Source organism: Stenella coeruleoalba (assembly GCF_951394435.1).
Source record: "Stenella coeruleoalba genome assembly, chromosome: 17".
Lineage (NCBI taxonomy): Eukaryota > Metazoa > Chordata > Mammalia > Artiodactyla > Delphinidae > Stenella > Stenella coeruleoalba.
The window spans coordinates 21,014,534-21,032,260 of record NC_137163.1 but is presented as its reverse complement, the minus strand read 5'-3'; the positions used below and the strand labels follow the sequence as shown (position 1 = coordinate 21,032,260).

Sequence of the window (17,727 nt, the reverse complement as noted above, 5' to 3'; positions counted from 1 at the left end):
CCATGGCCGCTGAGCCTGCGCGGCCGGAGCCTGTGCTCCGCAATGGGAGAGGCCACAACAGTGAGAGGCCAGCGTACCGGGGGAAAAAAAAAAAAAGGAACAAAGTATCAATACAACAACAGAGAATCTCAAAAACATTATACTGAGTGAAAGAAGTCAACAAAATGCTATGTACTATATGACTTCCTTTATATGGAATTCTAGAAAAGGCAAAACCACAGCTGATAAGTGGTTGCCTTGGGGCAGGATACTGAGGGCCGAAGGTCACAAATAATTGTATAATTGTGGTTCCCATTATATAATTACTTACAACTACTAAAGTTCATCAAATTGAACATTTAAAATGAGTGGGTTTTATTGTGTATAAATAATACCTTAACTTTAAAAAACTGTATGTACTTTTAAAATGTCTATATGATGAAGAAACAATTTATATGTGCCCACTCCAAATTTTATCCCCAATTTCAAAGATCCCCTGAAATGCTATAAGGAACTAGATTAAGAACCACTGCTATATTCTGACATTATTTATATTTTATATGTGTATATATCGACTCAAGTTTAAAATAACTCAAGTTTATAATAAGCCTAAGTAATCAAAAATAAATCTGTATTATTTTAGAAGTCAAAGTGTAACATTCAGAATTTTTCTTTTGAAGTATTTTAGAATTTAATGAGATTAATTAAGTAATTAATAGACAATTTCAGTTACCTAGAAAAATCTGTTTATATAAAAATAATTCACCAGAAATTGGATGTCTACATGTTTACAAACAAACACACACACCCCCAAAAAAAAGACATGGCTAAAAAATATCCTCACTACCCAAACTTCTACATTAACAAGTATACTTCTCCACGTCTATAAACCCTAAAAGCAAACATTCAAACCTGAAGGTCACAAAGGAACTGAAGGAGATCTAAGAACCTCTTAAAATCAAATGCAATATTTTGTGTCTACATACTTAAGGGCATTTTCTTGGAAAAAACGTCCATGGCATTTGCCAGATTCCCAGAGGCCCATGACATACAAAGGGTTAGAAAGAGTTTTAAAAAGTAGTAAAAAAAATGTATTATATATGTGCAGTTATGCATTTATGTTTGTATGAACAAGAATGGTGTGGAAGGACATACTTTTCTTCTATGAATTTTTGTATTATTTACTTAGTCCTAATAAGCATGTATTTGTTTTTAATTCAAAAAACATCAAATAAAAAAAATTAAGGGAAATGATTTTAAAATACAGCAATCACTGCAATTTACTGTATGGAGTTGCACAAAGAAGAGCAAACTAATTTAATTTCCTTTTTTGACAGTGCTCCTGAGTTGACAGAATGGTGTGGACATAATGTATCTTGATTTTAGCATGTTCTTTGGGGTACATTAAAAAAAATATATGGACTGAATGAAGCATGGTTAAGTGGCTCTGAAAGGAAAAGGAAAAGAAAAAGAAAAAATCCACACACTATAAGCCTGAGCACCTGCTGACTTTAAATTCTAATCTCTTGTTGATACGGTTACTCTTCAACTCAATTCACAGATGTCGCTGCACACATACAAAAAACCAGAAAATATGCATATGTACACACCATCAAGGTGAAAGAGGTAACTTCCAGATACATAGACTGGTTTTCAACAAGCAGACAGATCTGTTTAAGAGAAGCCTAACCTAAGCCAATTATAAATCAGCAAAATATCAATTCAAACTTATGGCAATAAATCTTCACCAGGAAAAGCAGCAGGTTTCCCACTGTCTCTGTACTACACATAAAAAGGATCTGTTGAAAGCCCAGTTTAAATGATTTGGGACCTAAGTAGTTCCAAATTGTTAGAACTATACCATCTATCATTTTTAACCTTCTTTTATAAACCTGAGCTCATAAGGACTGTTCTGAGGTTGCAACCTGTACTGTGCACCTAGGGTAAACAAACACTGAATCTATTTGTTCATCTTGTTAGAGTTCACAGATAAGAAATGTTGACATTATTAAAATGTTTTACCATTAAACCTGATAATAAAAAAAGTAAAAGTAGTGGTATTTAGTGATCACAATATTATTTTAGGTAGGTTCTACTAAATATTATTAGTTATAGGAAGTGGCCTTCCTCTGGTTATAGGAAGATGCTATTATCTAAAATAGGCATAAAAATCATTTATAACAGCGCTTCTCAAACTACAAGCAGCAAAGAACTCATTTACCTCCCGTCTACCACAGACCAGTATTTTAGTCAAAGAATAAAAATTACTTACTAGACAGTGAAAACATGTTTTTAAAGACATAGAGAATACAAGCCCAGGGGTCACAAGCTTGGCTACAAAGCAGTATTAAACTGCTGTCAAAGTTTCTAAAGACTTAGTCTGAATCCCGTGCTTGTCTCAGGCAGACCAGTAACAGTTCACACTTAATCAGCACTGGTTTTTAGAACCTGTAACGTTAGGCAGGTACAGTTCTCTCCCAACTCCAGGAGTGGAACATGGAGAGTTTATAATCAAACACTTCCTAATTTATGTCACTGATAACGAAGTCTCTCAAAATATAACATTATCTCAATAGATGTGAACTCTAAACTGTGTAGCTATCAAACCCATAGCTTCCCCCCAACCCCCGCTTGCTACAGGAGAGGACAGGCGCTTGCTGGGCTCAGACCACGATTCTCTTAGTTTTGATTCTATTCTGAACTCTGTATTTTTAAGAAGGGTAAAAACAAACTCATTTCAGCAGCAGAACTTCACTTTGAATCACATGCTCTGTAAGACAGAAGTAAGACAGTAAGTCATTTATCAAGTGAGCAAGCCCAGCTAAAGCCCCAACATGCAAACCTTGATTTGCTGTCTTCCATTTGTTGTCTAGTACACAGTAACTCTAGAATTAATCTTTATTTTTGTGGAAAAAAAATAATGTTCAAGTGAGAGAGAAAACTTTAGTAAAAGCTTAAAATTAATTCTTACAAGTACACACAAATGTGAACCTCTGGTCTGTACAAACAGGAAAACCATATAGCATAGTTTAGTCTGGGCACTAGAATTCAAAATTAAGCTTGATCCGTGGCCTTAAGCAGGTTACCTTACCACCTATCTCCTATGGAGATAAATCAGTCAGTACCTATTCTCACAGCATAGTTACAAGGATTAAAAAATAACCCACCCAAAGTACCTATCACACTGTGCCTAGTAAAGCCTCAATAAATGTTAGCGACTATTACAACCACTAGTTTACAATAAATATTTTACCTAATCTCTTTCATTCATCCATCCATCTATCTATCCCACAAATATTTAGTGAGTGACTAGAATATGCCAGATACCCTCATGGCACTTACCCTTGTCTCCTCAGAATGTTCACAGTCTATTCCTCAGAGATTTTTTTCAGTCTTATAAGATATAAATATGACTTATTAAAAATCAGCCACTTAACGCCAAATTTCCATTTTTGTTTAGACTTACCAGGCATCTGTACCTAGAGCTATCTCTTATAACTACCAATACCACAGGGTTTCAAGGCAAGATTTTTTTAATCTGCATTAAAAAGTCAAGAGTGTGAGTAAATTGATTAATTGATTTATTCAAAATATTGTGTATGGATAGATGGATGTAAGTTTCCTTAAAAACATCATTATCCTTGCTAAAAATAAAGACTAGATCCACCACAAGAGTTTCTTAAAAGTCTGAAATAAAAAGGTAAAGCCCAAACTGCACCAGTTGCTAGCCAGACAGAAGAGGTCAGACAGGATGCATGATTCCTAGCTGGCTTTATTCCAGTTTTGTAGATTCTGGGAAGTAAGGTCCACAGCCTGAATTTCTCACATCAATCACCGTCAAAGAACAGCTATTACTGTAGAAGAATTTTAGTCTCAAAGAATCTGTAATGCCACAGAATCTCCCCTTAGCATATTCTGTAAAGTCAATATCTAGACTTTCATTTAATTCTGGCTTCTCTCACTGACTGATCTGTGAACTTGGCAGTTTTCTTATTTGGTTAAGCCTGGATCATTTTTTCTAACACTGAACAAAGAAGGTAGTTACTGCCAAAATGTAAATTCAAAAAACAGAAAGCAGCATTAGTCTTAAATTTAACACATTTTATGGCTCAAGTGGGATGGGGTTCCATTTCATAACTGGCTGAGTCAAATAATAAATAGGATTTAAATCACTGCTGTTAAGTTTTGATGTGAAAGAAATTCAAGTAACTTCAATAAGAAGAAGAAGAAAAAAAAAAGATATTTTGCTCCTGACACATATGGGATCAGTTACAATGTTCCAATACACTTAACCAATATCGCTTCTATAATATTGCAGTTGAAAGACTGTATTTCATAATTATTCTCTTGGATCTAATGCTCATTGATGGTCCACAGTTTTAAAGTTAAATCAACTATTAATTGTTGGGGAAAGGGGAAGAAGGACAACGCAGTCTCAAGAAATTCAACAGAATAGCTCTGCTCTCATCATAAAAATTAGTCATCAGAAAGTACAATGATGCAATCAAACATACAAATGTATAATTTCAATTAAATGTTAACTGAGAAGGATATTTAACTTATAATATTAAATGTTTACTTTACCAACTCAATATACATAACCAAGAAGCAAATTTTCCCACATATAGCTAGAAGATAATTTTCCTAAAGTAAGAGGCTTAGCTGGAACAAAATTCATTTCCCCTCTCACACAAAACAAACAAAATTTCAAAGCTGTTATGAGCTGTCTGCTTCCCAACACAGTTTAAGCTTATTATATTCAGGAGCGTGAACCACTGCTTAATTAGAAGGCCTTAAGGTGATTTTTAGGTGCTTCGATTACAGTTTGTTTCTGCTTCCTTAACAGGAGGCAATACTTGCCAAAATAGGTCCAGAAGGAAACATTCAAAAAGAGTAACTGCGACTCTGCCCCTGAGAAGAGGGTGGGTGAAGATAGGAATGAAAGTGACAGTTTCTTTTCACTACCTACTCTTTTTTGCATTTTGATTTGTGTACCATGTGTACCCAGAGAAATGGCTGTGTTTAATTAAACAGGTTTAATAAATTAAAAGCACTTCAACTTTCCAGCATAAAAAGTATACCACAATAATCCCAGGGGAAGGTGATTATTCACCTTATTTATCCTCAAGAGGTCCTTCAGAACAAAACTGAAGGTTATGCATTTCTGAACAAAATCTAAAATGGGTTTTCTTCTACCCAAAAGAAAAAGATGTTGGTTTTGTTTTAAAGGCTACCCTTAAACCAAACTTGAAAACAGTATATCTACAAGCTCTCATTTGGAGGCTATAAACAAAAGGTAAAGAGGATCTTAAAAGTCAGGCTGTAAAGTTTGATTTTATTTTGTGTAATGAGGATTTTTCCAAGGAGTTTCTGCATTCTAGGACCACAGCTACTAAGTAAGTGACTTTAAGAGAATCCAAGGGAAACCCTAAGGAACAATCAAAGATAATACCAGAAGACTGGGTGACTTGGGCAGATCTGTGAGTGTTACCACTATCAGACAAGAAATATTTACTGAATTGATGAATCACTGCAACTAACATGCATACTTAATTTTAAAAATAAAGACTAAGATTTTTAGAAACCATAACTTTCAGGTGGCAATGGTGTCAAGAAACAGCACTCTATACTCTGTACGTGGGAAAGCACACTGAACTATACAACTATTCTGGAGAACAGTTTGGCAACGTGCTTAATATGCTTAAAAATGTGCACAACCACCTTTAACCCATTAACTTCAACTATAGATATTTATTAAAGCATTGAAGAAACGCTAGAAAAGAAAATTCTGAACTCTTAATAGTGTACCCACCCTCAAGTTATGAGCGTATAAATTAATTTCCTTTGTGTTTTTTCTATTTCTCCAAATTTTTCTTACTATGAACGTATACCATTTTTTGTTTTCTAAAACATCCAATTTTAGCCCATTACTGCTATCCCATAGATAAACAAACAGTTGCTACTTATATCAAATGAAACTAGTTGGGGACAGGGATAGAAGGTAAAGGTATTGAGGAAAAAAAATGTTTCGTATTAATCATCAAGATACAATGAATACCTGTGGCTTTTGGTACTATTTGGGAGGAAAATAAATCCTTAAAATTTTATGCTAAAATACAGTTGATATTCAGACTCAAAGAGCAAAAAAGTTTTATATTTTGAGTAAGTTAATACTGAGTTACCACTATTTTGCTAAATCCATTTTTTTTCCTTGTATGCTTGGGCTTGGTACCAACATCAATATAACTCCAGAATACGGCTCTGGTATATACCAGTACGCACTTCAGCCCTTCGGTTTTGATGAAACAAGTACAGTTTGTCATCAAATAGATGGATATGTAAATTACACTATACTTTGCTATCAAGTCTAATCTTTACAGGCAATAACCATTTTATAGAACAATCTTCTACAAAAAGTAGTTTGCAGGGGGAAAAGATAAAGCTACTTTCTCTTTAAGTATATTTTCCCATATCCTGCCAAATGAAATAATATCCAAGTACTGTAATTTAAATATTTTACAAAAACAAAATTATGAACTAATTTCCCAGAGAAAAGCAAATGCAACCAAGTTTTCATGTAGTGCTGAAATCAGGAACTTTTATCTAAAAAGCTATCTAAAGGAGACTTGGTAAAGTAAAAGTTAGAGTATCTGACCACAAAAATAAGAACTGGCAAACACCCTCTTCAAAGCCTAATGATTTATAGAGGCTTTTCTCCCCAATATCGGTGCTAAAGGCCCAGAAAAAGGTTGCCAAGGCTTAAAATATCTGGATAAACTTATGGAATCCTGGATAATAAGATCAGAACTTCTAGTTATACAGGAGCTAGCTGAAGCCAAAGGTGACAAGAAAGCAAAAGATAAAAAACCAGTAGTCTGATGTAAAAGACTTACTGTGCCCACACCTTTTAATGTCGAAGCAGGCGTTTGGGAAGTGATATATGCCATTTCATCTGGACTGCAACAACTATAGTTTAAATTTCTCATTATATTCCATTTACTTGGTCAGGCATCCAGTTTGGATTCCCATTGTAACTAATACCAACTATTAAAATCAATCCCAGCTACTAAAACTGTTATTGAGAATGATTAAACATCAGTAGGAAATTTTATATGTTAAGCTTTTATTTATTACAGTAGGAAGGCCATGCCTTATCCTCACATTAAAGCAGAACAAACTAAGGTCCAGAAATGCTATTTATTAAATCATCTCCATGTGAAGTACCACAAAAGGAAATGGATTTCAACAAGCTTTCTCGCCTTAAGGGAAAGAAACAATGTCCAGGATGTCTGCAGGGTTATCCAAACCTTGGAAGCAACCAGAGATGAAAAAGTCAGATGGACTTAGGTTTGCCTACCTAAGGCAGGTAAACTACCTTACTTACAGATACCTACTAGTACTCTGCCTGACTCTCCTTAATATACAGTAAACCTTTCATTAACAGCATATGATTACACGCCAAGATGAGCAACACAAGCTGTCACCACAAAAAGTTCAGAGAAAGGAAGAGATCGACGTGGCCCAGGGCAGTACTACTCAAACATTAATATGCTATAAATTACCTGAAACAGTAGATCAGGAAAAATTCTGAAATACTGTATTTCTGCATTTCTAACAAGCTACCAGGCGAGGCCAATTCTGCTTGTCTTGCTGGTCTTTGGACCATACTTTGAGTATCAAAAGTATAATGTACATAAGTAAGGTAAGATTCAGCCTGGTTTGGGGGGAACAAGGTGGGTTTTACATGAAAAGTCCAATAGGAAGAATTAGCTTGATCTTCTCTAGGAACAATGAGACCACTTGACTACAATGAAGACTCACTCATCCGTTCTACAAGGATATACTGAGCACTGACTCTGCACAATGTACAACAAAAGACACACTGACAAGCCTACTGAAATGCACAATTAAGATTATTGAGAGATATCATTTCACACAACGAAAACAAGCCATCTAACTGTCCACTAACATTTAGATGAGGAAAATTATGTTCTAGTCATACAATGAAATGCTATATAGTAATGAAAATGAATGAATTATAGCTCCTCACTCTAGAACAGAATAATCTCAAAATCATGGTATGAGATACGCATATATATGATTCAAGACACAGGCGAGGGCTTCCCTGGTGGCGCAGTGGTTGAGAGTCCGCCTGACGATGCAGGGGACACAGGTTCGTGCCCTGGTCCGGAAAGATCCCACATGCCGCGGAGCGGCTAGGCCCGTGAGCCATGGCCGCTGAGCCTGCGCGTCCAAAGCCTGTGCTCCGCAACAGGAGAGGCCACAACAGTGAGAGGCCTGTGTACCGCAAAAAAAAAAAAAAAAAGAGAGACACAGGCGAACATATGCTATGATTTACTTAATATTTCATTTTTTGTTAATATAAACAGAACAAACTAAACAAATTGGGAATACTCTGTGTGGTGAAGCTATAGAGAAAACTAAGAAATCACTGAAACAAAGCTCACAGGAGTGATTATAGGTTTCGAAGAAGGGATGGGAGAAAAGGATGAAACAGGGGAAGGGGCTTCAAAGGTACTCAATGTTCTATTTCTCAAGTTAAATGCCAGGTAAGTGGATGTTTACTTTGTGATTATTTAAATTATGTACTACAGACACTATTTTGCATGTATAATATATCTTGATTTTTTTTTTTTACAGTTTTTTGATAATGTTATCAATGACCTTTTTAAAAACTAAGTCAGGGACTTGGTGGTGGCAGATTCTAGTAGCAGTGAGTTAAAAAAAGAATGGAAGACCACAAATATAGACAAATTCTTTAACCACTGACTTCAAGGAAAAAAGTGGGGACTAAGAATGCACACAAAGTACTAAGTAAAAAGAGACAGGGCTGAACATTTTAATATGGGAAAGTCTGACAGTGGTCACATGTTAAGAGAAAGGTAACATTAAAGATACAGAAAAAAACTGATGAAACAGGACTAAAGCTTAGAAAGGAAAGGCTCAAGAAAATAAGAAGAAAAATTGGCCCTGGCCATTACCAAGACACTGGAAACAAATGTGATTAAACATGAGGCTAACCAAATTAGTCCTGTGTGGCTGGAATGAACCGTTCCTACGTAGAAGCTTGGAAATAGTAGCAAATAAATGTGAACACAAAAGCAAGGACAACATCTTGGTGGGCCTTGAATTCATTGCAAAGTCACTAAAAACATTTCAAGGGACTTCCCTGGCAGTCCAGTGGTTAAGACTCTGAGCTCCCACTGCAGGGGGCACAGGTTCAATCTCTGGTCGGGGGAAACTAAGATGCCACATGCTGTGCAAGGCAGCCAGGAGGGAAAAAAAAAACCATTTCAAGAGGAAAGTTAACAAGGTCTGAACGTTCACATTAAGTGAATGTTTTAATAAAAGTATGCAGGCTAAGAAAACAAGTCAAGATGCCATTAAAATAATCTTTATAAAAGAAGATATCGGGACATGAAACAGGAGCAGTACAAAATTCATCAGTTTATCCTATCTATGTCAATTAACCTGTTCAGTTTTGGGAACAGAATAGGTGAAAAACCATAATCCCTGCCTGCCCTCAGTAGCTTACATTCTAGTGGGGGAGACAAACAAGAAAGCAAACAAGACAATTACAGGCAGTAGAAAATACTACAAAGGAAATAAAGGTGATGTATGAAGAGTGATGGGGATGGGGCTATTTTTTACCGGGTTGTTAGGCAAGGCCTTTCTTGAAATGCTGACATTTAAGCCAATACCGAAAGGCTCAAAAGAAGCCACGGAGAAGGAAAAATATTTGAGAGAGTATTTCAGGCCAAGAAAACAAAACTCTGAAAGCTCACTGTGACTGAAGCCTAGAAGAAAGTATGAGGTGAGTTTGAAGAAAGAGACGAGAGTAGCAGGACCCTCCAGTCTGTATAAGAAGTGGTTGGTGGCATAGAGATGAGAAGCAGATGAATTTGATATATTTTGAAGGTGAAACAAACAGAATTTGCTGAGGGTAAAAAAAAAAGAACATGCATACATTAATCCCTAGGTTTTGACTTTTTCAAATGGAGAGATAGTAGTTCCATTTGACTTTTTCAAATGGAGAGACAGTAGTTCCACTTATTAAGATGGGAGAGACTGAGGTAAGATTAATGCATGGGAGAGAAGAAGGAGAGGGAGAGTCAATAATTTTATTTTGGACATGTTAAATTTGAAGTACCTATGAGATATCCAAACAGTGATAGCAAGCAGGCAGCTAGATATATAAGAGTGGCATTCAAGAACCAAGTCTGGCAAGAAATATAAATCTAGGAGTTATCAAAATACAAATATTTAAAGCTTTGAAAAGGGGCCTTAAAGAAAGTCTACCACTGTAACTTCTACAAATACTAACAGCAGCTAAAATTAAATGGTAACACGTTTTACCATTTAATTTACCAAGCACAAAGAGATTAAGTAACATGCCCAATGTCATTCAGCTAATTTTAGAGCTGGATTCCAACCTAAGCAGTCTGACTCCAGAGTTGTGCTTTCATCTACTTTGTCAAGCAGAGACCAGGTGGAAGGAAGCTTAATCGCAAATCCTGAGGCACTCCAATGTTCACAGATAAGGAAGGCATAAAAGATATTTATTCCAATTACGCGGTTTCAGGTAAGCGCTGAACCACAGGTTCAAAAGTGGCTACAAAGTAAATCCCCACTTGTGAAGTTACAGATGTCAGATGCCAGCAGTGAAGCAATAAAGTTTACTCTCCCCTTCCAAAAGCCCTAGAGTCCTAGGTCCCTCTCGACACCTCCGTCACCTACTTCTCTCCCAGAAGAGTCATTCTCCAAATAGCCTCTCCCAGGCATCTCAAAACAAGACCCCAAGAATCTGTCACACACACACCCTAGCCTAGGTCCCCTTTCTCAGCCCTCACCTCCCCCACCAGATGGCAGAGAAGGCGGCCGCGTCTCCCGAGCAGAAAGTGAAGATAAAGAAAGGTTTTAGGGAAAACCCTTGTCCCAGCCTCAGCAAGCCCAGTGGGGAGGCTGCCGGGAAGCACGTCTGGCGGAACCGGGCTGGGAACTGAGCTCCCCACGTGGGCCTGGGGAGACGGAACCCCACTCACCAAGCCATCTATCTGCACTTGCTTCACGGCTGAATCTCCGGACCCCGCTTTGCCTTTGCCTTTCCCTGCAGCGCCAGTGGTGGAGCTGGAAGAGGTGGCAGCAGAGCCGGTGCCTTCCTTGCGGGACGCCATCTTTTCTGCCGGACAGGAAAAGAGAAAAACGTGCGTAACCGGAAGCGGAAGTACAAGCTCCACGTGACCTCAGACGCAGTCTGTCGTTCGAAAGGCGGAGCTCTTAGGAAAGGCCCGGGGAGGCCCCACCTCCTTTCTCACTTCAGTCACCTTCTTCGGCAACGGAATCCTCTGCACATGCGCGTTGTGCGTTAGCGGCTTTCAGAAAGCTTTACGAAAGGAAAAATGGACTTTTTAAAATGTTTTGCACTTTATGTTTAGTCGGCCTCCACTAGGCAGTTGATCATAACTGCATTATAGCTCACATTTATGTAGCGTCCTATTCGTAAAAAATGCTTTTACTTCTAATTTTTTAAATTAATCCCCATTTCCAATCTTGGGAACTATGAAGAGCTATACAAACTCCCATGTTAGGAAATTGAGACGTGATTTGTCTAACGTCATTCTGTTCATTAGTGGTGAGCCATATTGCAGTTTGTTTAAAATTTCTTTGCAATTTTTGTCCTTTTAAATATCCCACTAAGATTTTCCAGTCATGTATGCTAAACACACTACATGGGTTCTTGTAATCTGAACAAAGACAGTGTATGTGGGCCCTCTGCATGAAATAGCCCAGAGCCAAAAGATACAAATACAGAGAGAGAGAAAGAGAGAGAGTGAGAATGAAATAGAATTTTAAACAGGAAATCAATATGATCATCACCCTAACTAGAAAGGGTCTAGAAGCAATGACATTCCTTCACTTGGATTCCTAGTTTCCTTCCTATCTCACTGACTGATCCTTTCTTCTCAGTCACCATTGCTGATTTCTTTACCCTTCCCTATTTTAAAATTAAAATTTAATTTATTTTAATTAAATTAATTTAATTTAAGAACAGCAGTAGTGTTCAGTCCTTGTACATCTTCATTCCCTTATCTTTACTCCCTGTCTCAAGGGTCATCATGCAATGCTGATGATTCCCAAATTTATATTTCCCCAGACCTCTCCACTGAACTCCACACCAGCATATCCATCTGTCTATTCAACATCTCCACTTAAATGTCCCACAAGCACCTCCAACTTAACCTTTTACCTCCCTCGAAATTGAGCTCCAAATACCACCTCCCTCGAAAAAAATGTTCTTCCCACAGTCTTCCCCCTGTCATTTGATGACAGTGTTATTCTTCTAGTTGATAAGAACAAAGCCCTTGGGGCCATCTTTGACTCCTCTGTTTCCTTCACACCCTACCCCTGCTCCATTGGAAACTTCTGTAGGCTCCACATTAAAAATGTATTCAAAATCCAGACTTCTTTTGGGAAGATGAAGCAGAAATATTTTTTCCTATTCCTCCCTATAAGTACAACAAAATCCCAGGGTATTATAGATAAAAGAAACATAAGAAGACTCTGCAAGGTGAAGAGAAGGAGAAAGACTGGTTAGGGACATGGAGACCCAAGGAGCAACACAGTGGTGATTTCCCAGTTTCTATTTGCCGCATATATCCCAGACTTGGAGCTGAAGTCCAGTCACCTGAAAATATCAACAGGCACAGATTTAAAAACTCCAACAAAAGTCTGTTCTCTGCACACTGCCAGTAGAGACCATGTGGGGAGCTTGAACTTTCACCCCCACCAGACAGTAATAGGCACCCACTCCATCCCCCAATGGAGTGATGTCAAAGAAGGCCTAGTGGAGACTAAAGATTTCACCACAGCTGGTAATGAGGCCACCCACTCCTAATGCCAGTGAAGGAAACAAGAAGAGCAGTAATGAAGCATTACTACCCCTCCCATCCAGGAGATATAAGTTTACGGGTAGTGGGAGCTGGAACTCCCATCCTCCAGCAATAACAAAGAACTAGTCCTACCCCCAAGGGAATCAATGAAGGCTGAACGTGAAACTTCTATTTGTACCCTCCTAGGGCAGTGATAAGAAGGACTCCCTCCTCCTTCCATTGCCAGAGCTGTGTCAGAGGAAACCAGCTAAAACATATGTCTCAAGATCCAGTGTTCTGCACAAATAACAAATGTTAGCGAGAATGTGGAGAAAAGGGAACCCACATACACTGTTGGTGGGAATGTAAATTGGTGCAGCCACTGTGGAAAACAGTATGAAGACTTCTTAAAAAACTAAAAATAGAGCTACCATATGACGCAGCAATTCCACTCCTGGGTATATACCCGAGAAAAACAAAAACACTAATTCAAAAAGATGCATGCAACCCAATGTTCATAGCAGCATTATTTACAACTGCCAAGATATGGAATCAGCCTAAGTGTCCAATAACAGATGAATGGATAAGGAAGAGTGGTATGTATGTATAATGGAGTACTACTTGGCCATAAAAAAGAGTGAAGTTTTGCCATTTGCAGCAAAATGGATGGACTTGGAGGGCAAGTGGTTACCAGTGTGGAGAGGGAAGGGGAAAGGAGCAATAGGGGTGTGGGAATTAGAGGTACAAACTATTAGTTATTAAATAAGCTACAAAGATATATTGTACAACATGGGGAATATAGCTAATATTCTATAATACTATATATGGAGTATAGCCTTTAAAAATTGTGAATCACTATATACCTGTAACCTATATAATATTCTACAGCAACTATACCTCAACTTTTTTAAAGTTTAAAAAATAAAAAAAGAAGATCCAGAGTTCTGTAACAGAATACCCAAAAGTCTATGTCTCAATTTTAAAAAATCACTCATCATCGCATCAAGAACCAGGAAGATCTCAAACTGAATGGAAAAAGACAAATAGATGCCAGCACTGGAATTACAGAGACATTAGAATTATCCAGCAAGGATTTTAAAGCAGTCACCATATAATGTTTCAACAAACAATTACAAACACACTTGAAACAAATGAAAAGAGTGTCAGAAAAGAAGTTCAAAGTCTCAGCCAAGATATAAATAAAAATGAAATATAAATTTAGAACTTAAAAAATACAATAACCAAAAATAAAAAAACTCAATGGATGGGCTTAACAGCAGAAAAGAAAGGACAATGGAAAAAAATCAGAGGACTGGAGATAGAATGATAAAAATCACCCAGTCTGTACATAAATTAACAGAATATAAAATGGTACAGCCACTGTGAGAAAGAGTATGGCAGTTCCTCAAAAAATTATCGTAGAATTACCAATCTCACTTCTAGGAATATAGCCAAAAGTATTGAAAGCAAGGACTCAGACAGATATTTGTACACCAGTATCATAGCAGCATTATTCATAATAGCCAAAAGGTGGAAGCAACTCAAATGTTCTTCAACAGATGAATTAATAAATAAAATGTGGTATTTACATACAAAGGTATATAATTCAGCCTTAAAAAGAAATGAAAGTCAGAGACATGCTGAACCTTTTCAACGAGGATGAACCCTGAAAACAGTATGCTAAATGAAATAAGCCAGACACAAAAAAACAAATATTGTATTATTCCATTTATATCAGGCACCTAGAATAGTGAAATCTGTAGAGAAGAAACAGTAGAATAGCAATTACCAGGACTTGGAAAGACGGAGGGGTAGGGAGTTATTGTTTAATGGATGCAGGTTTCAATTTGGGATAATGGAACAGTTCTGCAGATGAACAGTGGTAATTGTTGCACAACAATGTGAACATACTTAACGGCACTGAATTGTTCACTCAAAAAAGGATTTTAAATATAAGTTTTTATGTTATGTATATTTTAAAAACAACTTAAAAAAGGGAGACTGGAACAAAAAATGAACAGAGACTCAGAGGTCTTTGGAACTATAAAAAATACATATCTAACAATCCTGTCATTGACGTCTCACAAAGACAAAAGAAAGAGAGCAGGGGTTAAAAGGTATTCAAAGAAATAATGAATAAAAACTTCCCAAATAGGGGAAAAGTCATAACCTACAGTTTCAAGAAGCTTGAGTGAATGCCAAACACGATACATCCAAAGAACTTCACACCAAGACATATTACAGTCAAACTTCTGAAAACCAAAGAAAAAATCTTGAAAGCAAAAAAAAAAAAAAAAAAAAAAACCTTATATATATTTTTTTTTTAATTTTTTTTTTTTTTGCGGAGCACAGGCTCCAGACGCGCATGCTCAGCGGCCATGGCTCACGGGCCCAGCCGCTCCACGGCATGTGGGATTTTCCCGGACCGGGGCACAAACCCGTGTCCCCTGCATTGGCAGGCGGACTCTCAACCACTGCGCCAACAGGGAAGCCCCAAAACACCTTATACTGATATAAGAGAAAAACAATTAGATTAGAGTGGATTTCTCAACAGAAACCACAGAGACCAGAGGAAGTTGCATAATATTTTCAAACTGGTAAAAGAAAGAATTACCAACCCAGAAACCTATATCCAGCCAAAATATCCTTCAGGAATAAAAAGGAAATCAAAACATTCTTGGATGAAGGGAAACTAAAACAATTTGTTACCAGTAGACCTACCCTAAAAGAATGACTGAAAGAAGTTCTCTAAAAAGAAAAGACACAATAAAAGAATAAACCTTGGAACATCATAAGGAAGAAAGAACACAGTAAACAAAAATATGAGTAATTACAATAGACTTTCCTTCTCCTCTTGAATTTTCTACATTATTTTTGAGAGTTAAAGCAAAAATTATAGCATTACCTAGTGTGGCTCTAAATATACGTAGAAGAAACACTTAAAGCAAATAAGGGCTGGTTAAGGGACATATAGGAAGGTCAGGTTTCTACAAGTCACTTGAACTGGTTAAATGACTTAACAGTAAACTGTGATGTTATTTTTATCTAATATAATACATAGAGGAACCACTAAAAATGCTTTACAAAGGGAGACACTCAAAAACACCATAAATAAATCAATATGAAACTCTAAAGAATGTTCAAATAACCCACAAGAATGCAATAAAAAGAAAACAGAAATAAAAACAGAGAATTATAGGGGGAAAAAATGAAATGGCAATCTTAAGCCTAAACATATCAATAACTAGATTAATATAAATGTTCTAAATACACCTATTAAAATACAATATTGGAAGAATGGATAAAAACCACCTAACCATAGGCTGTCTAAAAGAAACTGATTTCAAATATAACGATATAGGCACGTTGACATAAAATGATGGAAAAATCTATCATGCAAACATCAATCAAAAGAAGAAGGACTGGCTGTATTAATATCAGATAAAAGAGAATTCAGAGCTAAGATAATCACCAGAGACAGTGGGAAATATATAATGATAAAATGGTCAATCACCAAAAGCACACAGCAATTCTAAATGTGTGTGTCCTAGCAACAAAGCTGAACTTACGTTGAGAAAATACTCCTAGAGCTCAAAGGACAAATAGACACACCCACAGTCATAGTTAGAGATGTCAACTCTCCTCTCTTAACAGTTGATAGAACAACTAGAGAGAAAATCAGCAAGGATATAAAGGAATTTAGCAATGCCATCAATCAACAGGATCTAATCAGTATTTATAAAACATTCCACCCAACAGCAACAAAATACACATTCTTGTCCAATCCCCATGGAACATAGAGATCATATCCTAAGTCATAAACCAACCTTGACAAATTTAAAGTAACTGAAATCATTCAGAGTATGTTCAGCAACCACAATGGATTCAAACTAGAAATCAAAATATAAAAGTAACAGAAAATTTTCCAAATACTTGGAAACTATACAACATGCTTCCAATAGCCCGTGGATCAAACAGGAAGTCTTAAGAGAAATTTTAAAACACACAGTAAACTGAATGAATATGAAAATATAAAATGTTAAAATTTGTGGGACACAGCTGCGTCAGTACTGAGAGTTTATAGCTAAATGTATACATTATAAAAGAAGATGTATCTCAAATCAATAAACTAAACTTCCTCTTCACGATCCTAGAGCAAAGTAAGCCTGCAAACATGCAGAAGAAATTAAATAACAGAATACTGAATATATTTGATCACCCAAAGAAGATTGCTCACAACCATTAAATTGTACTTTAGCTGCCCTCCAAAAGGCAGTTTTGATGTTGTGGTTATTAATTTCACTGTGGATATTCATATACCAGATAAAATAAATTTATCCTGTATTCCCAATAATATGTTCTTCATTCTCTCTGTCACTGGAGCTAAAGTTTTTAGCATACTTCTATATGTGCTGGAAATATTTCAAATTTAGTCAGAGGCAAAAAGAGAGAGGATGGTAAAGGCCTTCCAAAGCAAGCTGTGGGCCCTGTCCACGGTGATTACCGCATGAGGACAGGAAGCAAAGGATAGCCTGCCATGCCTGAGCGAAAAAATGAAAAAATAAACAGTCTGACTAGTTCTGCTTTTGTGGCATAGTAACTCAACCCATTCGGAAAACACAGCCCAGTGAATGTCAGACTGTGACCAGTCCATGCCTTAGACCCAGCCAGTACTAGAGCTGTTTTCTTTCACTTGGCTAAGATTTACCTAAATCCCTCTCAAGGCAATAAAATAGAAGAGTCAAGACACCAAAGATGAGCCAAAGGATTTTTTAAAATGTCACTTTATTCCTATTCAGTATTCAGATGAGCCAAAGGATTTTTTTTTTTTAATGTCAGTTTATTCCTATTCAGTTGT

General features: G+C 36.8%; 1 protein-coding gene across 2 annotated transcripts in view; it reads right to left on the bottom strand.

The window, feature by feature from the left end:
* EIF3H (eukaryotic translation initiation factor 3 subunit H) overlaps positions 1–11,193 on the bottom strand; it is an 86,892-nt gene extending 75,699 nt beyond the window's left edge. For both annotated transcript variants that reach the window (XM_079901373.1, XM_079901372.1), the window contains exon 1: positions 11,043–11,193. In XM_079901373.1, the coding sequence (XP_079757499.1) occupies positions 11,043–11,174 (132 nt within the window). In that variant the 5' untranslated portion in view covers positions 11,175–11,193. The remainder of the gene's footprint in view (positions 1–11,042) is intronic.
* Positions 11,194–17,727: the final 6,534 nt, after the last annotated feature.